At 40.3% G+C, this 27,996-nt stretch overlaps 1 protein-coding gene across 5 annotated transcripts in view; it reads left to right on the top strand.

Annotated features, from left to right (window-relative positions):
- Nucleotides 1-27,996, top strand: part of NAV2 (neuron navigator 2) — a 365,925-nt gene that overhangs the window by 286,874 nt on the left and 51,055 nt on the right. For all 5 annotated transcript variants that reach the window (XM_075838119.1, XM_075838117.1, XM_075838116.1 and 2 more), the window contains 3 exons: nt 203-311; nt 1,825-2,202; nt 19,060-19,182. In XM_075838119.1, the coding sequence (XP_075694234.1) occupies nt 203-311; nt 1,825-2,202; nt 19,060-19,182 (610 nt within the window). The remainder of the gene's footprint in view (nt 1-202; nt 312-1,824; nt 2,203-19,059; nt 19,183-27,996) is intronic.

Below are 27,996 nucleotides of genomic sequence, written 5' to 3'. Positions count from 1 at the left end.
AGAGAGATCTGAAGAGATGAGAGATCTGCAGAGAGATATATGAGGGAGAGATGAGCGAGAGAGAGAGATCTGAAGAGAGAGATAGCTATGAGATAGATGGATATGATCATATATTCTACCTGCTTCGCCTCCACTATACATGGAATTACTTTCTGGCTTCACTCATTTTTCCTGATTCTTCTCATTCACCTTTTTTTTTCAGGGGAAGATCCAGAAACCCGGAGACTGAGAACGGTGAAGAACATTGCAGATCTCCGGCAGAACTTGGAGGAAACCATGTCCAGCCTCAGGGGAACACAGATCAGCCACAGGTGGGGAGGGGGTCTGTGTGTCTTCTGCATGTTATACATCACTAATAATCCATCACCTGTGGGGGGCGGCCGGTCTGTAGGATTCACAACCCCGCAGCGACCTGCTGATCTGGTTCTGAGCTGTGGAGCTGCAGGTCTAATCAATATACATGAATGAAACGGGGGCGACTTGTGATACAACTACCTAGAGTCTATTCACTCGGTGCAGTCAAATCGCTGTTTATTTAAAACGGCTAATTATTTTGTGGCGATTTTGTGGTAATCATGGCAATACACCGCGATTTGAGCGCACCGTGTGAACAGACTCTAAAAGTGGCTCTGACATTTCTACCTTAGCTAGAAACCCAGGGGTTAAAAGGATAGTTCTATGATGTTTTCTGGAGCTAGAAAGGTTTTCCTTGCTGTCACTGAATAGGAACATTCTTAGGGTATGTGCACACACACTAATTACGTCCGTAATTGACGGACGTATTTCGGCCGCAAGTACCGGACCGAACACAGTGCAGGGAGCCGGGCTCCTAGTATCATAGTTATGTACGACGCTAGGAGTCCCTGCCTCGCTGCAGGACAACTGTCCCGTAGTGTAATCATGTTTTCAGTACGGGACAGTTGTCCTGCAGCGAGGCAGGGACTCCTAGCATCGTACATAACTATGATGCTAGGAGCCCGGCTCCCTGCACTGTGTTCGGTCCGGTACTTGCGGCCGAAATACGTCCGTCAATTACGGACGTAATTAGTGCGTGTGCACATACCCTTATTTACATCCAGAGCAGCAGCAAAAATCTCTCTCCTGTCCTGATGGTTTGCTGCAATGTATCAGTGCAGATAAAATATATCCGTCTGGATTCCAGACTGTCTATCTCACAGAGGATTCGCTGGACCAAAAACAATTGTAACAAACCCTCAGCTGTAAGAAATATTAGCTCTGAACATGTCTTCAGCCTCAGGATGATAATAAAAAGTTCTGCCACTTTGTAACATTGTTTCAGTCCTTTACCATTTTCCGGATCTCTGCTTGCTGCCAGTAAATATAAATATTTACTGACCTGAAAAGCCTCCCGACCTAGTCCTTCTCACATAGCTGAGAATCTGTTACAATGTATCCAGCTAAGACAATCCCTGGTAAGCTAAATCAGCAGGACAAATCCCTCTCTCCAGTCCTGAGTTAGACAGTCTGGGGTGTAGCGTGATTGTCTAAATTAGATAGGGTACATTGTAATAAGTCCATCAGCTGTGTTAGCAGGACTTTATTCAGGATAGGGTTTCAGTCCATCACAAAATGTGGACATTTCCATTCACTGACATCAAGCAGAGGCATAAAGTTTATTAGAAAGTTATAGAAGGTTCCTTTATACGGTGAAACGTGAGGGTCTGAGCGCAGTTAGCGCAGTCTTGCGATTTTTCCCTTGTATTCGCTCCACTCATGATCGGGTGCGGGAGGATGTTTTCCGCTCGCCTGTTGGGTTGTACGTTTTTTGTATCACATCGTGTTGTTGTTTTTTTTTGCCTCCAGCACATTGGAAACCACGTTTGACAGTAACATCACTACTGAAATCAGCGGGCGAAGTATTCTCAATCTGGCTTCCCGGCCCACACCTTTATCATGGAGGCTGGGCCAATCCAGCCCTCGTCTGCAGGCAGGAGATGCGCCATCCATGGGTAACGGGTACCCGCAGCGAGCCAGCGCCAGTCGCTTTATCAACTGTGAACCAGGACGTTATGTCTACTCCGCACCTCTCAGGAGGCAACTGACTTCCAGAGGCAACGCAGGTCACAACGACGACAAGGGGGACGAGATGGATTTGGAGAACGTCCGTGTCGATGCCACTGGATACATGAGCGACGGCGATGTCCTGAGCAAGAATATCCGAAGCGATGACATCACCAGCGGGTAAGGTTCTTATCACATCTTTATCATTGTATAGTTTATAAATAGAATGAATCCACACATGGAAATTGTTTGCTTTACTTATCATGTCATTTTCGTGTTTTATACTCCAGTCACATTCAGAGCTGCTGCACAGATTTGCTGCTTTTATCTGCTGATGATCCTACAAAGCATATTCTGCTGTTTTCCATTGTGGAAGATGAAGTGTTGACACCAGGCACTGCACAGAGGTGGAATAAACTACATCTCCCACAATGCACTGCAGCAGAGTCCATTACAATATAGGATATCAACTATTGTATTGATCCGACTTTTAGTAGACAGGCTCCAGGATTATTTATTATTTGGAGGGAAGGTTCTGACATGGTTATGCTGTATTTTATCCTCCTTATTTCCCGCTACCGGCAGGAAAAGCCTAATAGAACTGATGGCTTAAATCCCCCCGCACCGAAATGAAATATGTTAAATCTCCCAAGAGGTCTGCACTGCGACTAAATATTCTAGCCACAAGGTGGCGCTAGATATACACATGACTGGTTCATCAGTAGAGCGGGTTTTTCCCAGATGCTTAAAGTGCAGCTAAACGTTCGACAAACTTCTGACATGTCATAGAGACATGTCAGAAGTTGGATTGCTGGGGGTTCGAGCACTGAGACCCCCACAAATCTCTAGAATGAAGCAGCTGAAGGTCTCGTGTGAGCGCTCAGCCGTTACGTGTCTGTTCGGCTATTTCCGGAAATAAATGTATCGTTGTACAGACTCAATATAAAGTCTATGAGTCCGTACTCCGATACATCGGCTTTCCGGAAAAAGACAAACAGAAACGAAGCAGCTGAGCGCTCACACGAGACCTTCAGTGGCTTCGTTCTAGCGATTGATGGGGGTCTCCGTGCTCGGACCCCCACCAATCCAAACTTCTGACATGTCTCTATGACATGTCAGAAGTTTGTCGAACGTTTAGCTACACTTTAATGATGTTGCTTATTTTTATTTCATGATTTTATTTTTTTTATTTCGCTATTCATTTGTATTTTATATACATTTCGCTATAACACTTTTAGTTGTGAATTATTTCAGTCGTGTATATAGACAGATCAGTCCTTGGGATGCTGATCGACAAGGCACAGCCATAATCCTAATTGTCAGAGGTTCATGAGAGAGTTGTACTAGGAAGAACCCCCCCACCCAAACGTCACGTACCGATGTGCGCGATGACTTTACGCTGCATAGAATCCTTGCGTCTAGTGAAGAATTCATTTATATGGAGAGACTGTGCGATTATGATCGCTCCTCTGTACACCCCCTCTACAATACTGCTGTCCACATACAGGCACCAGGGCTGGGGAGCAACTGCAGCCTCTGCACCCCTCATACCTGCACCCCTGGATACAATGAATTTATTATAAGATTCCGGTCCGTACACATCTGGCATGTCACTCACTATAATAATTCAGGATTTCCTTGTTTGGCCCCTCGGTAATTGTCTTCCCTGCTGGGCTGATAATAATGAACCTGAGCTGCGCGATTCTCCATCCGGAAGGGAGTGATGATCACGTGGATGAGGTCAAGCTGTTCAGTAATTGTCCTCAGAATATGGGCACAAAGAAAGACACTTCCGCCGTTTATCCCCATGACATCACATCCCGCGTTGTTACCCCGTCCTGGGAACACATTTATGGGGGGCTGGGATGAGAGGCATCAATGCCAGGCGAGGATGTCCTTTATAGGACGATTAACTCATATGGCGGTGGAGCAGAACTGAGTTTGTCATTTGGCACAGCTCATGGTGAATTACAATATATTATGTGTTGCTTTGCATAGGACTGCAGGTAATACTTACCGCAACATCGTTATGCACAAAGGAGGTACAGACAGTATCTGCATCCCGCTGTATTGATGGTTATACGTGTATACGATCTATTTACTATCCTGTCTCATGTTTGTCTATATTAGCTCTACTGGATGGTATATACTATATATATATATCTCTGAGAATACTCCTCTTATGTCATCACCCATCATGTATCACACACTGAGAATACTCTTATGTCATCACCCATCATGTATCACACACTGAGAATACTCCTCTTATGTCATCACCCATCATGTATCACACACTGAGAATACTCCTCTTATGTCATCACCCATCATGTATCATACACTGAGAATACTCCTCCTATGTCATCACCCATCATGTATCACACACTGAGAATACTCCTCTTATGTCATCACCCATCATGTATCACACACTGAGAATACTCCTCTTATGTCATCACCCATCATGTATCATACACTGAGAATACTCCTCCTATGTCATCACCCATCGTGTATCACACACTGAGAATACTCCTATGTCATTACCCATCATGTATCACACACTGAGAATACTCCTCTTATGTCATCACCCATCATGTATCACACACTGAGAATACTCCTCTTATGTCATCACCCATCATGTATCATACACTGAGAATACTCCTCCTATGTCATCACCCATCGTGTATCACACACTGAGAATACTCCTATGTCATTACCCATCATGTATCACACACTGAGAATACTCCTCTTATGTCATCACCCATCATGTATCACACACTGAGAATACTCCTCCTATGTCATCACCCATCATGTATCACACACTGAGAATACTCCTCTTATGTCATCACCCATCATGTATCACACACTGAGAATACTCCTCTTATGTCATCACCCATCATGTATCACACACTGAGAATACTCCTCTTATGTCATCACCCATCATGTATCACACACTGAGAATACTCCTCTTATGTCATCACCCATCATGTATCATACACTGAGAATACTCCTCCTATGTCATCACCCATCGTGTATCACACACTGAGAATACTCCTATGTCATTACCCATCATGTATCACACACTGAGAATACTCCTCTTATGTCATCACCCATCATGTATCACACACTGAGAATACTCCTCCTATGTCATCACCCATCATGTATCACACACTGAGAATACTCCTCTTATGTCATCACCCATCATGTATCACACACTGAGAATACTCCTCTTATGTCATCACCCATCATGTATCACACACTGAGAATACTCCTCTTATGTCATCACCCATCATGTATCACACACTGAGAATACTCCTCCTATGTCATCACCCATCATGTATCACACACTGAGAATACTCCTCTTATGTCATCACCCATCATGTATCACACACTGAGAATACTCCTCCTATGTCATCACCCATCATATATCACACACTGAGAATACTCCTCCTATGTCATCACCCATCATGTATCACACACTGAGAATACTCCTCTTATGTCATCACCCATCATGTATCATACACTGAGAATACTCCTCCTATGTCATCACCCATCATGTATCACACACTGAGAATACTCCTATGTCATCACCCATCATGTATCACACACTGAGAATACTCCTCCTATGTCATCACCCATCATGTATCACACACTGAGAATACTCCTCTTATGTCATCACCCATCATGTATCACACACTGAGAATACTCCTCTTATGTCATCACCCATCATGTATCACACACTGAGAATACTCCTCCTATGTCATCACCCATCATGTATCACACACTGAGAATACTCCTCTTATGTCATCACCCATCATGTATCACACACTGAGAATACTCCTCTTATGTCATCACCCATCATGTATCACACACTGAGAATACTCCTCCTATGTCATCACCCATCATGTATCACACACTGAGAATACTCCTCCTATGTCATCACCCATCATGTATCACACACTGAGAATACTCCTATGTCATCACCCATCATGTATCACACACTGAGAATACTCCTCCTATGTCATCACCCATCATGTATCACACACTGAGAATACTCCTCTTATGTCATCACCCATCATGTATCACACACTGAGAATACTCCTCTTATGTCATCACCCATCATGTATCACACACTGAGAATACTCCTCCTATGTCATCACCCATCGTGTATCACACACTGAGAATACTCCTATGTCATCACCCATCATGTATCACACACTGAGAATACTCCTATGTCATCACCCATCATGTATCACACACTGAGAATACTCCTCTTATGTCATCACCCATCGTGTATCACACACTGAGAATACTCCTATGTCATCACCCATCATGTATCACACACTGAGAATACTCCTCCTATGTCATCACCCATCATGTATCACACACTGAGAATACTCCTCTTATGTCATCACCCATCATGTATCATACACTGAGAATACTCCTCCTATGTCATCACCCATCGTGTATCACACACTGAGAATACTCCTATGTCATCACCCATCATGTATCACACACTGAGAATACTCCTATGTCATCACCCATCATGTATCACACACTGAGAATACTCCTCTTATGTCATCACCCATCATGTATCACACACTGAGAATACTCCTCCTATGTCATCACCCATCATGTATCACACACTGAGAATACTCCTCCTATGTCATCACCCATCATGTATCACACACTGAGAATACTCCTCTTATGTCATCACCCATCATGTATCACACACTGAGAATACTCCTCTTATGTCATCACCCATCATGTATCACACACTGAGAATACTCCTCTTATGTCATCACCCATCATGTATCACACACTGAGAATACTCCTCCTATGTCATCACCCATCATGTATCACACACTGAGAATACTCCTCTTATGTCATCACCCATCATGTATCACACACTGAGAATACTCCTCCTATGTCATCACCCATCATATATCACACACTGAGAATACTCCTCTTATGTCATCACCCATCATGTATCACACACTGAGAATACTCCTCTTATGTCATCACCCATCATGTATCATACACTGAGAATACTCCTCCTATGTCATCACCCATCATGTATCACACACTGAGAATACTCCTCCTATGTCATCACCCATCATGTATCACACACTGAGAATACTCCTCTTATGTCATCACCCATCATGTATCACACACTGAGAATACTCCTCTTATGTCATCACCCATCATGTATCACACACTGAGAATACTCCTCCTATGTCATCACCCATCATGTATCACACACTGAGAATACTCCTCTTATGTCATCACCCATCATGTATCACACACTGAGAATACTCCTCTTATGTCATCACCCATCATGTATCACACACTGAGAATACTCCTCCTATGTCATCACCCATCGTGTATCACACACTGAGAATACTCCTCCTATGTCATCACCCATCATATATCACAAACTGAGAATACTCCTCTTATGTCATCACCCATCATGTATCATACACTGAGAATACTCCTCCTATGTCATCACCCATCATGTATCACACACTGAGAATACTCCTATGTCATCACCCATCATGTATCACACACTGAGAATACTCCTCCTATGTCATCACCCATCATGTATCACACACTGAGAATACTCCTCTTATGTCATCACCCATCATGTATCACACACTGAGAATACTCCTCTTATGTCATCACCCATCATGTATCACACACTGAGAATACTCCTCCTATGTCATCACCCATCGTGTATCACACACTGAGAATACTCCTATGTCATCACCCATCATGTATCACACACTGAGAATACTCCTATGTCATCACCCATCATGTATCACACACTGAGAATACTCCTCTTATGTCATCACCCATCGTGTATCACACACTGAGAATACTCCTATGTCATCACCCATCATGTATCACACACTGAGAATACTCCTCCTATGTCATCACCCATCATGTATCACACACTGAGAATACTCCTCTTATGTCATCACCCATCATGTATCACACACTGAGAATACTCCTCTTATGTCATCACCCATCGTGTATCACACACTGAGAATACTCCTCCTATGTCATCACCCATCATGTATCACACTGAGAATACTCCTCCTATGTCATCACCCATCATGTATCACACACTGAGAATACTCCTCTTATGTCATCACCCATCATGTATCACACACTGAGAATACTCCTCTTATGTCATCACCCATCATATATCACACACTGAGAATACTCCTCTTATGTCATCACCCATCATGTATCACACACTGAGAATACTCCTCCTATGTCATCACCCATCATGTATCACACATTGAGAATACTCCTCCTATGTCATCACCCATCATGTATCACACACTGAGAATACTCCTCTTATGTCATCACCCATCATGTATCATACACTGAGAATACTCCTCCTATGTCATCACCCATCATGTATCACACACTGAGAATACTCCTATGTCATCACCCATCATGTATCACACACTGAGAATACTCCTCCTATGTCATCACCCATCATGTATCACACACTGAGAATACTCCTCTTATGTCATCACCCATCATGTATCACACACTGAGAATACTCCTCTTATGTCATCACCCATCATGTATCACACACTGAGAATACTCCTCCTATGTCATCACCCATCATGTATCACACACTGAGAATACTCCTCTTATGTCATCACCCATTATGTATCACACACTGAGAATACTCCTCCTATGTCATCACCCATCATGTATCACACACTGAGAATACTCCTCTTATGTCATCACCCATCGTGTATCACACACTGAGAATACTCCTCCTATGTCATCACCCATCATATATCACACACTGAGAATACTCCTCTTATGTCATCACCCATCATGTATCATACACTGAGAATACTCCTCCTATGTCATCACCCATCATGTATCACACACTGAGAATACTCCTATGTCATCACCCATCATGTATCACACACTGAGAATACTCCTCCTATGTCATCACCCATCATGTATCACACACTGAGAATACTCCTCTTATGTCATCACCCATCATGTATCACACACTGAGAATACTCCTCCTATGTCATCACCCATCATGTATCACACACTGAGAATACTCCTCTTATGTCATCACCCATCATGTATCACACACTGAGAATACTCCTATGTCATCACCCATCATGTATCACACACTGAGAATACTCCTCCTATGTCATCACCCATCATGTATCACACACTGAGAATACTCCTCTTATGTCATCACCCATCATGTATCACACACTGAGAATACTCCTCCTATGTCATCACCCATCATGTATCACACACTGAGAATACTCCTCTTATGTCATCACCCATCATGTATCACACACTGAGAATACTCCTCTTATGTCATCACCCATCATGTATCACACACTGAGAATACTCCTCTTATGTAATCACCCATCATATATCACACACTGAGAATACTCCTCTTATGTCATCACCCATCATGTATCATACACTGAGAATATTCGTCTTTTGTCGTCTTAGTTATTTTCTTGTTTTTGCAAGTCGACCTAATCTGATTTGGAGTTGTGTTCCCTGAACTGGAAGAAATGGGAGGGTGAATTGGCCACTTCTGGGAGCTTCTGGTGACATTTAGGAAATGGCCTTGTATCATTGCCCCTGGGGTTGTGCTCAGTGATATGAGAAGGTCCCAGCAGGCTCTGCAGGTTAGCAACGTCAGGAACCCGTCCCGGGGGCATCTTTACACTGGTGTCGGGTACAAGCAGCAGATCATTGGTGTGCAGCTTCCCTCCCTCTCCCCCCAGCTACATGTAAACCGCACCAACCCGTCTGAAGCTGCAGACACCCGGCCGCCTCTGTGTGCGCTGTCACCGGCTGCTGCTGTCAGGACACAGGTAGGGACAGGAATTCTTCACCTTCTCACTGGAGTCATTCTAGTTATGGAGAACTTTTAGATTGCAAGCTTCTGCGGTCAGCTCATAGACAAAGATTTAACCCTTATTAGATGAACCTTTAAATGTGTATTGTTAGAAAGGAGCATTTATTAGTAGAGGGCAATTCCCTAATAGGATGTTGTTATTGGAAACACTGTCGAGCGCTCTGATCGTGGTCTGTAAGGATGATGGGAGTCTGACATGTTCCACTTCTGTCCTGCGGAGTAGTTTATGGCAGCCTGTACTTGTGGACTGACGGCTGCAGACTTCCTAAAAACAGCCCTAGTGTGTGGAATATGACATTTTCTGCCCCTCGGCCAGTTGTCCGGGCGCTGTATTGCAGCAGCTTCTCTAATAAAGAACAGAAAACGTGGACATACAGGCACCTGGGGAGATTGATAAAAATGGCGCACACGTCAAGAGACAATTCTTTTTTGTAATTTATTTTCTCCAATCTTCTATTATAGACGGGTTAATAAATGAGACATGCTTGCCTCACCTGTACATTGGTAGGAGACACTGCCCTGGTTTGGGGGGGGGGGGGGGGATTTACACTGCCCTGGTCTGTTGGGGGTTACACTGCCCTGGTCTGGCGGGGGTTACACTGCCCTGGTCTGGGGGGGGGTTACACTGCCCCGGTCTGGCGGGGGCTACACTGCCCTGGTCTGGGGGGGTGTTATACTGCCCTGGTCTGGCGGGGGTTACACTGCCCTGGTTGGGGGGGGTGGATTTACACTGCCCTGGTCTGGGGGAGTTATACTGCGCTGGTCTGGCGGGGGTTACATTGCCCTGGTCTGGCGGGGGTTACACTGCCCTGGTCTGGCGGGGGTTACACTGCCCTGGTCTGGCGGGGGTTACACTGCCCTGGTCTGGGGGGGGGGGGTGTTACACTGCCCTGGTCTGGCGGGGGTTACACTGTCCTGGTCTGGCGGGGGTTACATTGCCCTGGTCTGGCGGGGGTTACCCTGCCCTGGTCTGGCGTGGGTTACATTGCCCTGGTCTGGGGGGGGGGGGATGTTACACTGCTCTGGTCTGGCGGGGGTTACACTGCCCTGGTCTGGGGGGGGGGTTACGGGTTACATTGCCCTGGTCTGGGGGGGGGGTTACATTGCCCTGGTCTGGCGGGGGTTACACTGCCCTGGTCTGGGGGGGGTTACATTGCCCTGGTCTGGCGGGGGTTACATTGCCCTGGTCTGGCGGGGGTTACACTGCCCTGGTCTGGCGGGGGTTACACTGCCCTGGTCTGGGGGGGTTACACTGCCCTGGTCTGGCGGGGGTTACATTGTACCGGATCGTGCACTGACACCGGATCTGTCTCTAAAATCGCTGTGAATTCCTCAGACGTTGCACAGGCGTAATCTCCGTATAATGGGGGTCTGACAAAGCTCTGATTTCCAAGGGACAGAGACTAAACCTCCACCTATTACTCTGAGACGAATGGGAAAGGGATTAAATGGACTAAACCTCAGCGCTACAGAATTAAGCACCTGCCCTTTAAGGATTAGCCCCGGTTTATTGCTCTTTTTTATTACTCTGTGTAGATTACACGTCCTGAACGGTTAGCAGATTATTATCACATTATATCAGGTTAGTAGGCAAGTAAAGAGTATATACATTCTAGAGGCTTTCAGAGCTGGAGATATGTGATCCTATTGAAGACTACTACAGCCAGCCTCCCCCAGCCTGAAGTGGCTGATAACAGGGAATAATTGACTGTATTATTCTTTATAGTAAATGTAAAGACGAAATCTTAAGTGGTTGGGTAGTTTGAGATAAAGGTTTAGTGGGGACACAGCTCCAGTGTCTGATTGCAGGGGATTGTCATTCCTTCTCCTCAACCTGGAATGTGTCTGCTCCTCTGTATGAGATTGTCTGATCGCCGGAGGAGACCCCTGTAATACTGCCCTCTACAGGAAAGAGCTGCACTGGAAATATATGTATACAGACTGCCCTGCTGTGGATTATATGTATTCACATTATAGTAGTTATATTCTTGTATATAGGGGCAGTATTATAGCAGTTATATTCTTGTATATAGGGGGCAGTATTATAGTAGTTATATTCTTGTATATAGGGGCAGTATTATAGTAGTTATATTCTTGTATACAGGGGCAGTATTATAGTAGTTATATTCTTGTATATAGGAGGCAGTATTATAGTAGTTATATTCTTGTATATAGGGAGCAGTATTATAGTAGTTATATTCTTATATATAGGGGGCAGTATTATAGTATTTATATTCTTGTATATAGGGGGCAGTATTATAGTAGTTATATTCTTGTATATAGGGGGCAGTATTATAGTAGTTATATTCTTGTATATAGGGGCAGTATTATAGTAGTTATATTCTTGTATATAGGGGCAGTATTATAGTAGTTATATTCTTGTATATAGGGGCAGTATTATAGTAGATATATTCTTGTATATAGGGGCAGTATTATAGTAGTTATATTCTTGTATATAGGGGGCAGTATTATAGTAGTTATATTCTTGTATATAGGAGCAGTATTATAGTAGTTATATTCTTGTATATAGGAGCAGTATTATAGTAGTTATATTCTTGTATATAGGGGCAGTATTATAGTAGTTATATTCTTGTATATAGGGGCAGTATTATAGTAGTTATATTCTTGTATATAGGGGCAGTATTATAGTAGATATATTCTTGTATATAGGGGCAGTATTATAGTAGTTATATTCTTGTATATAGGGGGCAGTATTATAGTAGTTATATTCTTGTATATAGGGGCAGTATTATAGTAGTTATATTCTTGTATATAGGAGCAGTATTATAGTAGTTATATTCTTGTATATAGGGGCAGTATTATAGTAGTTATATTCTTGTATATAGGGGGCAGTATTATAGTAGTTATATTCTTGTATATAAGGGCAGTATTATAGTACTTATATTCTTGTATATAGGGGCAGTATTATAGTAGTTATATTCTTGTATATAGGGGGCAGTATTATAGTAGTTATATTCTTGTATATAAGGGCAGTATTATACTAGTTATATTCTTGGATATAGGGGCAGTATTATAGTAGTTATATTCATGTATATAGGGGCAGTATTATAGTAGTTATATTCTTGTATATAGGAGCAGTATTATAGTAGTTATATTCGTGTATATAGGGGCAGTATTATAGTAGTTATATTCTTGGATATAGGGGCAGTATTATAGTAGTTATATTCATGTATATAGGGGCAGTATTATAGTAGTTATATTCTTGTATATAGGAGCAGTATTATAGTAGTTATATTCGTGTATATAAGGAGCAGTATTATAGTAGTTATATTCTTGTATATAGGGGCTGTATTATAGTAGTTATATTCTTGTATATAGGAGCGGTATTATAGTAGTTATATTCTTGTATATAGGGAGCAGTATTATAGTGGTTATATTCTTCTATATAGGGGGCAGTATTATAGTAGTTATATTCTTGTATATAGGAGCAGTATTATAGTAGTTATATTCTTGTATATAGGTAGCAGTATTATAGTAGTTATATTCTTGAATATAGGGAGCAGTATTATAGTAGTTATATTCTTGTATATAGGGGGCAGTATTATAGTAGTTATATTCTTGTATATAGGGGCTGTATTATAGTAGTTATATTCTTGTATATAGGAGGCAGTATTATAGTAGTTATATTCTTGTATATAGGAGCAGTATTATAGTAGGTATATTCTTGTATATAGTGGCAGTATTATAGTAGTTATATTCTTGTATATAGGAGCAGTATTATAGTAGTTATATTCTTATATATAGGGGCAGTATTATAGTAGCTATATACTTGTATATAGGGGCAGTATTGTAGTAGTTATATTCTTGTATATAAGGGCAGTATTATAGTAGTTATATTCTTGTATATAGGAGGCAGTATTATAGTAGTTATATTCTTGTATATAGGGGCAGTATTATAGTAGTTATATTCTTGTATATAGGGGCAGTATTATAGTAGTTATATTCTTGTATATAGGAGCAGTATTATAGTAGTTATATTCTTGTATATAGGAGCAGTATTATAGTAGTTATAGTCTTGTTTATAGGGGGCAGTATTATAGTAGTTATATTCTTGTATATAGGGGGCAGTATTATAGTAGTTATATTCTTGTATATAGAGGCAGTATTATAGTAGTTATATTCTTGTATATAGGGGGCAGTATTATAGTACTTATATTCTTGTATATAGGGGGTAGTATTATAGTAGTTATATTCTTGTATATAGGGGCAGTATTATAGTAGGTATATTCTATTATATAGGGGGCAGTATTATAGTAGTTATATTCTTGTATATAGGAGCAGTATTATAGTAGTTATATTCTTGTATATAGGAGGCAGTATTATAGTAGTTATATTCTTGTATATAGGAGCAGTATTATAGTAGTTATATTCTTGTATATAGGGGGCAGTATTATAGTAGTTATATTCTTGTATATAGGGGCAGTATTATAGTAGTTATATTCTTGTATATAGGGGCAGTATTATTGTAGTTATATTCTTGTATATAGGAGCAGTATTATAGTAGTTATATTCTTGTATTTAGGAGCAGTATTATAGTAGTTATATTCTTGTATATTGGGGTAGTATTATAATAGTTATATTCTTGTATATAGGGGCAGTATTATAGTAGTTATATTCTTGTATATAGGGGGCAGTATTATAGTAGTTATATTCTTGTATATAGGGGCAGTATTATAGTAGTTATATTCTTGTATATAGGGGCAGTATTATAGTAGTTATATTCCTGTATATAGGGGCAGTATTATAGTAGTTATATTCTTGTATATAGGGGCAGTATTATAGTATTTATATTCTTGTATATAGGGGCAGTATTATAGTAGTTATATTCTTGTATATAGGGGCAGTATTATAGTATTTATATTCTTGTATATAGGGGCAGTATTATAGTAGTTATATTCTTGTATATAGGAGCAGTATTATAGTAGTTATATTCTTCTATATAGGAGCAGTATTATAGTAGTTATATTCTTGTACATAGGGGGCAGTATTATAGTAGTTATATTCTTGTATATAGGGAGCAGTATTATAGTAGTTATATTCTTGTATATAGGAGCAGTAGTATAGTAGTTATATTCTTGTATATAGGAGCAGTATTATAGTAGTTATATTCTTGTATATAGGAGCAGTATTATAGTAGTTATATTCTTGAATATAGAGGCAGTATTATAGTAGTTATATTCTTGTATATAGGGGCAGTATTATAGTAGTTATATTCTTGTACATAGGGGGCAGTATTATAGTAGTTATATTCTTGTATATAGGGAGCAGTATTATAGTAGTTATATTCTTGTATATAGGAGCAGTAGTATAGTAGTTATATTCTTGTATATAGGAGCAGTATTATAGTAGTTATATTCTTGTATATAGGAGCAGTATTATAGTAGTTATATTCTTGTATATAGAGGCAGTATTATAGTAGTTATATTCTTGTATATAGGGGGCAGTATTATAGTAGTTATATTCTTGTATATAGGGGCAGTATTATAGTAGTTATATTCTTGTATATAGGGGCAGTATTATAGTAGTTATATTCTTGTATATAGAGGCAGTATTATAGTAGTTATATTCTTGTATATAGGAGGCAGTATTATAGTAGTTATATTCTTGTATATAGGAGCAGTATTATAGTAGTTATATTCTTGTATATAGGGGCAGTATTATAGTAGTTATATTCTTGTATATAGGGGCAGTATTATAGTAGTTATATTCTTGTATATAGGGGCAGTATTATTGTAGTTATATTCTTGTATATAGGAGCAGTATTATAGTAGTTATATTCTTGTATATAGGAGCAGTATTATAGTAGTTATATTCTTGTATATTGGGGTAGTATTATAATAGTTATATTCTTGTATATAGGGGCAGTATTATAGTAGTTATATTCTTGTATATAGGGGGCAGTATTATAGTAGTTATATTCTTGTATATAGGGGCAGTATTATAGTAGTTATATTCTTGTATATAGGGGCAGTATTATAGTAGTTATATTCCTGTATATAGGGGCAGTATTATAGTAGTTATATTCTTGTATATAGGGGCAGTATTATAGTATTTATATTCTTGTATATAGGGGCAGTATTATAGTAGTTATATTTTTGTATATAGGGGCAGTATTATAGTATTTATATTCTTGTATATAGGGGCAGTATTATAGTAGTTATATTCTTGTATATAGGAGCAGTATTATAGTAGTTATATTCTTCTATATAGGAGCAGTATTATAGTAGTTATATTCTTGAATATAGAGGCAGTATTATAGTAGTTATATTCTTGTATATAGGGGCAGTATTATAGTAGTTATATTCTTGTACATAGGGGGCAGTATTATAGTAGTTATATTCTTGTATATAGGGAGCAGTATTATAGTAGTTATATTCTTGTATATAGGAGCAGTAGTATAGTAGTTATATTCTTGTATATAGGAGCAGTATTATAGTAGTTATATTCTTGTATATAGGAGCAGTATTATAGTAGTTATATTCTTGTATATAGGAGCAGTATTATAGTAGTTATATTCTTGTATATAGAGGCAGTATTATAGTAGTTATATTCTTGTATATAGGGGGCAGTATTATAGTAGTTATATTCTTGTATATAGGGGCAGTATTATAGTAGTTATATTCTTGTATATAGGGGCAGTATTATAGTAGTTATATTCTTGTATATAGAGGCAGTATTATAGTAGTTATATTCTTGTATATAGGAGCAGAATTATAGTAGTTATATTCTTGTATATAGGAGCAGTATTATAGTAGTTATATTCTTGTATATAGAGGCAGTATTATAGTAGTTATATTCTTGTATATAGGGGCAGTATTATTGTAGTTATATTCTTGTATATAGGGGCAGTATTATAGTAGTTATATTCTTGTATATAGGGAGCAGTATTATAGTAGTTATATTCTTGTATATAGGAGCAGTATTATAGTAGTTATATTCTTGTATATAGGGGCAGTATTATAGTATTTATATTCTTGTATATAGGGGCAGTATTATAGTAGTTATATTCTTGTATATAGGGGCAGTATTATAGTATTTATATTCTTGTATATAGGGGCAGTATTATAGTAGTTATATTCTTGTATATAGGAGCAGTATTATAGTAGTTATATTCTTCTATATAGGAGCAGTATTATAGTAGTTATATTCTTGAATATAGAGGCAGTATTATAGTAGTTATATTCTTGTATATAGGGGCAGTATTATAGTAGTTATATTCTTGTACATAGGGGGCAGTATTATAGTAGTTATATTCTTGTATATAGGGAGCAGTATTATAGTAGTTATATTCTTGTATATAGGAGCAGTAGTATAGTAGTTATATTCTTCTATATAGGAGCAGTATTATAGTAGTTATATTCTTGTGTATAGGAGCAGTATTATAGTAGTTATATTCTTGTATATAGAGGCAGTATTATAGTAGTTATATTCTTGTATATAGGGGGCAGTATTATAGTAGTTATATTCTTGTATATAGGGGCAGTATTATAGTAGTTATATTCTTGTATATAGGGGCAGTATTATAGTAGTTATATTCTTGTATATAGAGGCAGTATTATAGTAGTTATATTCTTGTATATAGGAGCAGAATTATAGTAGTTATATTCTTGTATATAGGAGCAGTATTATAGTAGTTATATTCTTGTATATAGAGGCAGTATTATAGTAGTTATATTCTTGTATATAGGGGCAGTATTATTGTAGTTATATTCTTGTATATAGGGGCAGTATTATAGTAGTTATATTCTTGTATATAGGGAGCAGTATTATAGTAGTTATATTCTTGTATATAGGAGCAGTAGTATAGTAGTTATATTCTTGTATATAGGAGGTAGTATTATAGTAGTTATATTCTTGTATATAGGAGCAGTATTATAGTAGTTATATTCTTGTATATAGGAGCAGTATTATAGTAGTTATATTCTTGTATATAGGGGCAGTATTATAGTAGTTATATTGTATATAGGGGCAGCATTATAGTAGTTATATTCTTGTATATAGAGGGCAGTATTATAGTAGTTATATTCTTGTATATAGGGGCAGTATTATAGTAGTTATATTCTTGTATATAGGGGCAGTATTATAGTAGTTATATTCTTGTATATAGGGCAGTATTATAGTAGTTATATTCTTGTACATAGGGGGCAGTATTATAGTAGTTATATTCTTGTATATAGGGGCAGCATTATAGTAGTTATATTCTTGTATATAGAGGGCAGTATTATAGTAGTTATATTCTTGTATATAGGGGCAGTATTATAGTAGTTATATTCTTGTATATAGGAGCAGTAATATAGTAGTTATATTCTTGTATATAGGGGCAGTATTATAGTAGTTATATTCTTGTATATAGGGGCAGTATTATAGTAGTTATTTTCTTGTATATAGGGGCAGTATTATAGTAGTTATATTCTTGTATATAGGGGGCAGTATTATAGTAGTTATATTCTTGTATATAGGAGCAGTATTATAGTAGTTATATTCTTGTATATAGGGGCAGTATTATAGTAGTTATATTCTTGTACATAGTGGGCAGTATTATAGTAGTTATATTCTTGTATATAGGAGGCAGTATTATAGTAGGTATATTCTTCTATATAGGAGCTGTATTATAGTAGTTATATTCTTGTATATAGGGGCAGTATTATAGTAGTTATATTCTTGTATATAGGGGCAGTATTATAGTAGTTATATTCTTGTATATAGGGGCAGTGTTATAGTAGTTATATTCTTGTACATAGGGGGCAGTATTATAGTAGTTATATTCTTGTATATAGGAGCAGTATTATAGTAGTTATATTCTTCTATATAGGAGCAGTATTATAGTAGTTATATTCTTGTATATAGGGGCAGTATTATAGTAGTTATATTCTTGTCCATAGAGGGCAGTGTTGTAGTTGGAATTTTTAATTCATTTTTATTTTTATAAAAACTTGTTTTTAAATGTCTTTTCTCATGCAGCTTGGTAATGATGATTGAATCCTTCATGTTGATATAAGTAGTGTCTGGAGTGCCTCTCTTTACATATATATGTGGGAGGTCCTGTAATATTCTGTGGCCGGCTGATGCAGATGTCTCTTATTCTCTTGTTACAGTTATATGACAGATGGGGGTCTGGGCCTCTACACCCGAAGACTGAATCGCCTGCCTGATGGGATGGCGGCCGTACGAGAAACCCTTCAGCGAAACACGTCTATGGGACAAGGAGATGCTGACAGGTAGGAGTGCGCTCTGTCTGTCCTGTATTAATAGTAGCATTGAGTGTTATTACAGCCCGTTATTGTCCCTATATATAAATACATTGTATTAAAGTGCATTATGCTGTGTATTATCATCTGCGAATTGAACCTCATTTCCGATATCAGCCAAAGGCCCATTGGGCCCTAAGATCAGGTCATGTCCGGATTAGGTAATGTCCATTATAATGTGCTCTGAAGGGGACTCAAGAGGAGATCAGAGAAAATATTTTTGCTTTGAGTTTTTTGTATGGTCTTGGTCCGCGTTTCGCTTGTATAAGCTTTTGCTTGTGTCTTATTTCCTTCTTACAATCCTATTGTCTTCTTCCGGAGATTTTTTGTCAGTCATACTAAAGAGAAACGATCCTTTCACAATGTAATACCTTTGGGCATTGCCTGCTGGGAAGAGGTGACATCACTGGGAGTGGAACGTGTGGCTAAGGTTTGGGACCGAGAGTAGAAGAGATAGAAAGTGCTGGGACAGTCAGGTGATGGCCATAGACATGAAGCTTTCATTGGTGGATCTCATTATTAATCTCATGTCTGTGGTGATAGATTTGCAGTCCCTCCAAAATTTCCCCATCAGGGCAATCGTGATCAGACCATTTGGAATTAATAAGCAATTTGGTGCCAGATAAGCGGCTCCCGAATTGCTTATCTACATATTGAAATAACATACGCGTTTATGCCGAATATGCGTGTTTGTGGCGGAGTCTGGGCTTCTAACTGTCTGCCAAATAAACATTCAGTTATCACATGTTTATGGTCAGTATTAAACTGCAGGCCTTAGTACGGTCCCACATTCAGGTATAGGGCTACTGACGGTGGGGTAAATACGGGGAGTAGACGTAAGAGGGGGAATGGAAAAGGGAAGGAGAAGGAGATAGAATTAAAAAAGGTGTAACGAGAAGACCGGCTGGGGGGGTACAAGGGGGAGTTGGGGGGAAGGGAATGTTTTGTTGAAAATACATAAGCGGGTCTGTGGAAATTTGCTTATACACTGTATGAGAATGACCTGTACAGTTGTGAATTTTGTTGAATAAACTTGAACTGATTAAAAAAAAAAACTGCAGGCCTTAGGCTTCGTTCACATCTGGGTCAGGACTCCGTTCATGGGTTCTGTCGGACCTTTCCTTCAGGGGAACCCATGAACTGAACCCTGACTGAGGTTTCCGTTCACATCACCATTCATAGTTACATAGTTACATAGTTCGTACGGTTGAAAAAAGACACATGTCCACCAAGTTCATTTCAATGGTGACGGATCCGGTGCCAATGGTTTCTGTTTGTCACCATTTTTTGAGGGTTCCATGAAATCAATACCGTAGCCGACTGCGCTATTCCGTCAAATCGACGGAACCCTTACACAACGGTGACAAACGGAAACCATTTGCACCGGATTCATCACCATTGAAATCAATGGTGATCCAAATGGAAACCTATGGTTTCTGTTGGTTTCAGTTTGGATTCCGTTCATGGGTCCCCTGACTGAACGCTCCGATGGATTCCATGAACAGAGACCTGACGCAGATTTAAACGAAGCCTTATAGGGATCCCCGTCCTGCTAGAGGGTTATTACATTTCATATAAGATTTCCTCCAATTAAGGCTACTTTTCCTGTGGACATTTTTATGCAGATGAGAATGATTGAATTCTATAGACCCGAGCAGGGAACCCCCTCTGATGAGCATTTGACCTGTGAGGATCGGCATGTGAGGATGGGTTGTTCATATGGGCTGTACGTGAATGGCGCCAGCAGTTGAGTGCATATGGAAGCCGCCAGCTTTACGATCAGTGATTGGATGACAATAGATTCGTACGTACGATCTGTCTGGGGAGGGTTTTGGTGTCTCTGTCGCGTTGTCTCGGACGTTGGCGGTCCCACTCTTGCAGCGCGCTCATTGGTCGGTGTGTACATTGTATGGCTACTTATAGTGCCTTGCCTTAACTGGTCATTGTTCAGGGTTCTATACATTCTACTTTACAGGGAGAAGTGATTGCACTATTGTAGTTGCAGAACCTTTGGCAACTGCTGCAGACCTTCACGCTGTGGCGTGCCTATGGCTTGCAGTACATGCTGGGACTTTTAGTTCTATACTCCCACAGGTCAGGTCAGCCTGGGGGATAGGTCCTGTGCACCAGCAGGGGCCGGCAAACCTTTAATCCTCCTTAGATCCCCACAACAGGTGGGTCTTAAAGTTTCTAGGACCACCCCGGGCGTATTTATATGGAGAGTTGTTAAATCTGATCTCACCAGGGGAGACTGGTATTGTTCTTCTATGTATTATGGGTGGACTGGTTCGACAGACATGATCCCCATCATCCTCTTCTGTTATAGGTTTACTTTTAGACATCATTTTACATTCAGATTTATCTGATATATAAAGTTGTGTTAACTTGAAAATCCTTTCTTTTACTTTGTGTGATAATTGTGTCCCAACATGTCTTATACTCCAGTCCCATCCAAAGCTGCATTTACCCTAGTCACATCAAAAGCTGCACTTAAACTATCTACACTCGCATCTCTCGACTGTTCTCTACTGTGTCAGTGTATGTACAGCTCATACTTACTGATGAGGGAAACACAGTTTACATGCCTGGGTTTGTATAGCAGTGCCAAAAAACATAATCTAATAACCGGCCAGATGCAATACAGCCTTGTACAATATGTTATAGGAAATTCGCTCCGATTTATTTTTAAGAAGCATCCTGCAGAATTCTGAATGCAGCTCTGGGTGTGAATGGAGTGTAAATTGGATGTCAACTGTAATAATATCAGAGTATTTCTCTGTTACTGCAGCTTTGGTATCGCTGTAGTAAGATTGCAGCTCTGAAGACTGATAATATGTGGAGCTCAGAGGTATTTCAGACATGTCGGATGAGTCAGTCGGTTCCAGGAAGAGATCAGATAGGATCCTGTAGTCGTTATTGTGCTTCCCGTCACGTTTCCTATCATCCCCTTCCAGTAAATCTGGCCATAGGCAAAAATGTGGTCATTCCCCCTCCTCCGCTGGGTGCAGACAAGTGGCATAGGCAACTCCAGGTACAACCTGCTGTACAATTGGGCTGGAGCACCTGGGAACAGCCGTGTCCACAAATATCCCCCATTGTCTCCGTGCTGGAGGGGTTCTTTATCCAAACAAACTCTCTTTAATCGCCATTATTGACTAGATCTGAAGTGGACGATCCTTCACACCCCCCCCCCCCCAATCCAATTAGTGAGGATCACTCCCCAACAAGGTCAATGGAAGCAGCCGAGGACATGAAGCCACTTCTGTGCCATTTAGGTTCCTAGCAGTCGGACCCCCACTAATGGCAGATCTAGTCATTGGGGAATGAGCTTGAGTTAGGTCACCCCTCTCACCACTGACTTGTCGGACACAGCGCTGCAAGGCGAGCAGCTGTCGTCCTCAGGCTGGGTTCACACGTCGCGGTCAAAATGCTTTTTTTTTTTTTTTCTGCAATGTGTGAACCCAGTCCCATATTTCCGGCTCTGGAAACTCCACAAAAACATACGAAAAACATGAGGATCCATTCACACATTGCAGTTGAGGTGGTTTTTATCGGTAATTACCGATAATCTGCGGACCCATTCATTTCTATAGACCACGGACACCTTTCCATTTATTTACAGACGTGCGTCCAGGGCCGTAGAAACGATCCGCAAAATATAGAACATGTCCAATTCCTGTCCGCAATTGTGGCACAGATTCGCCCATAAGAAGTTTATCGGTGCGTGCAAAATTACGGATGTGTAGCCGTCCGTAATTGCGGGAGCATTGCTATATAACGGCAGAGGATTCCCTAAGAAAACGGTGCCTGAGTGATCATGTGACCTTTTCAAGGGGTTGGGACATGTTGGTGACCTCATTTGTAGACTCCCTTATTTTTTGCGAATCTGTAAATACGGATGCACTACAGGCCGTATTTGCGGAGCAGATATGCGGATGACTACTGCAGTTGCAGTAAAAAAAACGCAACCGCGTTGAAAAACTGAACAAGTCGCTGTGAAACCGAATGCGGTTTTTGGATGCTGTACTAACGTCTGAATGGATCCTTACGCTACATGCACACGTGGCGTATTTTGCTGTGGAAAATACGCACCAAAACCGCAGCAAAACGCAGGAAAAATTGCACCTAATCGTGCTTTTTTTTTTGCTTTTTTTCAGTGCGGTTTTCACGTTTTAATGCGTTTTTCGACGGGTTTTCATGCTGCGGATTTTGGTGCGATTTTCCTCAGCACTAGGCTGATGAAATTCACAAGCGGAAACGCAAAATAAATTGACATTCTGCGGATTTTAACATCCGCACCGCAGGTCAATTTACGTGCAGAAAAAATACTGCAGCGTGCACATGGGATTTCCTGGAATCTCATTGACTATGCTGGTGCTGAATTACGCGTGCAAAACCGCACGTAATACGCATGGTGTGCATTGACCCTTAGTGTGCGATGACCTGCAGCTCGCTCTGGAGTCCTGTATGCTTTCCCACACTTGGTACACATTCACACCTTTGTGTGATCCGGCCCCTTAATTCTTGGGTTTTCTCAAGTCTTCATGGTCTCCGTCCGATAAGCTCCTTGTGTGTCTTCTGTATCCTGCATGTCCGAAGAGTGGACAAAGGTGAATGCAGACGCCTGAGAACTGACAAAATCCAGATCTGCCATGTTACATTTTTTTATTTTGGGTGCTGATGTGGAGTTTATGGAGCAGTCGGCTGATTAATGGGGAGATTTTCTTCCTTTTTTGTGTGTAATTCATCGGTCCGGTGTAGAAGGGCCTCAACCTTTCCTGTAGATTATCTGTGTATAATATCCGTGGTGGACAGCGGCTCTGGCTGTGCACATTATTGAGTGTAGAGTTTCCCTCAGAGCGTCAGTGACAGCGATGGATTCGCACCTCCAGTGATCTCACCGTCCAGCGTGTCCTGACAGCACAAATACCTGTGATATCCTGAGCGCCACAGGCTTGTCTGCCCCCTGCGGGGGTATCTGGGCCCCTGGCCGTGTTATGTCATAGAATGCAAATTAGTTTATCAGATAAATCACATTCTTACCTAATTGCCTCTTGTCAGCAAAATACACAAGAGGCCGCGGTCATAAAACGCAGGACACCCGCTCTCGGGGCCGCATAACATGACAAATATTTGTGAGCCAGACTGCTTGGTCAATGTTTTCTATAGATTGTGACAGACTTTGGAAGGACCAGAAAGGGTCATAGTCCTGAATGCACAGCTGCTCCCAGCCACTCGCCCTCCCATAGATCATTTCCTCCTTAGGGTACCCCCATATTCGTTGAAGCCATGCGGTGGTGGTGTGCCCCGGTTTTTGGCTCCTTTTATAACAATGGTGAACTATTATATCCTGCAGTCCTTACATCTATATATGTGACTGATATCAGCCGCTCCTCTTATATCACTGCTGTACTATTATATCCTCCAGACCTTACATCTATATATGTGACTGATATCAGCCGCTCCTCTTATATCACTGCTGTACTATTATATCCTCCAGTCCTTACATCTATATATGTGACTGATATCAGCCGCTCCTCTTATAACACTGCTGTACTATTATATCCTCCAGTCCTTACATCTATATATGTGACTGATATCAGCCGCTCCTCTTATATCACTGCTGTACTAGTATATCCTCCAGTCCTTACATCTATATATGTGACTGATATCAGCCGCTCCTCTTATATCACTGCTGTACTATTATATCCTCCAGTCCTTACATCTATATATGTGACTGATATCAGCCGCTCCTCTTATAACACTCCAGTACTATTATATCCCCCAGTCCTTACATCTATATATGTGACTGATATCAGCCGCTCCTCTTATATCACTGCTCTACTATTATATCCTCCAGTCCTTACATCTATATATATGTGACTGATATCAGCCGCTCCTCTTATATCACTGCTGTACTATTATATCCTCCAGTCCTTACATCTATATATGTGACTGAGATCAGCCGCTCCTCTTATATCACTGCTGTACTATTATATCCTCCAGTCCTTACATCTATATATGTGACTGAGATCAGCCGCTCCTCTTATAACTCTGCTGTACTATTATATCCTCCAGTCCTTACATCTATATATGGGACTGATATCAGCCGATCCTCCTATAACACTGCTGTACTATTATATCCTCCTGTCCTTACATCTATATATGTGACTGATATCAGCCGCTCCTCCTATAACACTGCTGTACTATTATATCCTCCAGTCCTTACATCTATATATGTGACTGATATCAGCCGCTCCTCTTATATCACTGCTGTACTATTATATCCTCCAGTCCTTACATCTATATATGTGACTGATATCAGCCGCTCCTCTTATATCACTGCTGTACTATTATATCCTCCAGTCCTTACATCTATATATGTGACTGATATCAGCCGCTCCTCTTATATCACTGCTGTACTATTATATCCTCCAGTCCTTACATCTATATATGTGACTGATATCAGCCGCTCCTCTTATATCACTGCTGTACTATTATATCCTCCAGTCCTTACATCTATATATGTGACTGATATCAGCCGCTCCTCTTATATCACTGCTGTACTAGTATATCCTCCAGTCCTTACATCTATATATGTGACTGATATCAGCCGCTCCTCTTATATCACTGCTGTACTATTATATCCTCCAGTCCTTACATCTATATATGTGACTGAGATCAGCCGCTCCTCTTATATCACTGCTGTACTATTATATCCTCCAGTCCTTACATCTATATATGTGACTGAGATCAGCCGCTCCTCTTATAACTCTGCTGTACTATTATATCCTCCAGTCCTTACATCTATATATGGGACTGATATCAGCCGATCCTCCTATAACACTGCTGTACTATTATATCCTCCAGTTCTTACATCTATATATGTGACTGATATCAGCCGCTCCTCTTATATCACTGCTGTACTATTATATCCTGCAGTCCTTACATCTATATGTGTGACTGATATCAGCCGCTCCTCTTATATCACTGCTGTACTATTATACCCTCCAGTCCTTACATCTATATATGTGACTGATATCAGCCGCTCCTCTTATATCACTGCTGTACTATTATATCCTCCAGTCCTTACATCTGTATATGTGACTGATATCAGCCGCTCCTCTTATATCACTGCTGTACTATTATACCCTCCAGTCCTTACATCTATATATGTGACTGATATCAGCCGCTCCTCCTATATCACTGCTGTACTATTATATCCTCCAGTCCTTACATCTATATATGGGACTGATATCAGCCGATCCTCCTATAACACTGCTGTACTATTATATCCTCCAGTCCTTACATCTATATATGTGACTGATATCAGCCGCTCCTCTTATATCACTGCTGTACTATTATACCCTCCAGTCCTTACATCTATATATGTGACTGATATCAGCCGCTCCTCTTATATCACTGCTGTACTATTATATCCTCCAGTCCTTACATCTGTATATGTGACTGATATCAGCGGCTCCTCTTTTAAGGGTGCATTTATGTGAGACTATTTGACTGCATGAGAACAAAATGCATCAAAAACCGGTCTTGCCATGATTTTACGTTTCGTTTTTACAGGTGAAACTTGTAAAATGAATGTGTTTTACCTGTAAAAACCGCACAGGTGAAAATTGCATCACATACCGCAGCAATTTGGTGTAAAACCGTGTGTGTTTTTATGCGTTTTTCACCACACGGCCAAAAAAGTCTCCTTTAAATGCACCCTCACACTGCTGAACTATTATAAACTTCAGGCCTAGTGGCAGATATTTCATCAGCAGTGCGGGCTCCGTGTATTCTGGGTCGTCTCCGGCTGATGGTTATCACTTTGTGGGAGCCTCTGTTTATTACCCCAGTTTCAATGACTTGTAGGTCATTCGGGAGCCTCCCAACGATCATTAACTGCAGGAAATGCCTCTTTATCAGCTGAATAATGACACGGGGGCCGCAGACTTCTCCAAGGCCTCGCTCAGACCCCCGTTCCCATGCTTCTATTCCCTGCAGTCAGCAAATCTGCTTTACACTGAATTTAAGCTAATATCTAAACATTGCAAAAGATTAAAATAACAAATTCTGCACATGGCTGCGATCCCAGCGGACTGGATTGTTGGGGCTCGTGTGTTGATTTATTTCGGGATCCTGAGTTTCAGAAAAATGTATTATACATAAAGGCTTCTAAAATTGTTAAAAACTGGTAGAAGTAGCAGGTAAATGTGAGCGCTGGGTCCAGTGTCCTATCTGGTTTCTGTGTGTATTGCAAAAGTGTTGTAAATTGTCGAATTTACCAATACAAAAACTGAAGTCTGGGATTTTTACCAAGCAAAGTCAGATAATTTCATGTCTCAACCAATCAGCAGCCCCTCTCACCTTCCTAAATATTTCCACATGGGTGTGAAATGATAGTTGTAATTGTGCAGTAGAGATGTAGATGCCACAGAGAGCCCTACAGTAATAATGGCGACCGCTGCATATCTGGCCTCAAATAGTGGGTAATATTTACCAGTTATGTTAAAGTCAGAGTTTACATATAGAATTAATCTACATAAAAAAAATAGTCACTGTGCACATACATTACATTACTTATCCTGTACTGATCCTGAGTTACATCCTGTATTATACTCCAGAGCTGCACTCACTATTCTGCTGGTGGAGTCACTGTGTACATACATTACTTATCCTGCACTGATCCTGAGTTACAGCCTGTATTATACTCCAGAGCTGCACTCACTATTCTGCTGGTGGAGTCACTGTGCACATACATTACATTACTTATCCTGTACT

Source organism: Rhinoderma darwinii, chromosome 9, assembly GCF_050947455.1.
Source record: "Rhinoderma darwinii isolate aRhiDar2 chromosome 9, aRhiDar2.hap1, whole genome shotgun sequence".
NCBI classification, from domain to species: Eukaryota; Metazoa; Chordata; class Amphibia; order Anura; family Rhinodermatidae; genus Rhinoderma; species Rhinoderma darwinii.
Note: the sequence above shows the minus strand (reverse complement) of the source record. Positions and strands in the feature narration are given on the sequence as shown.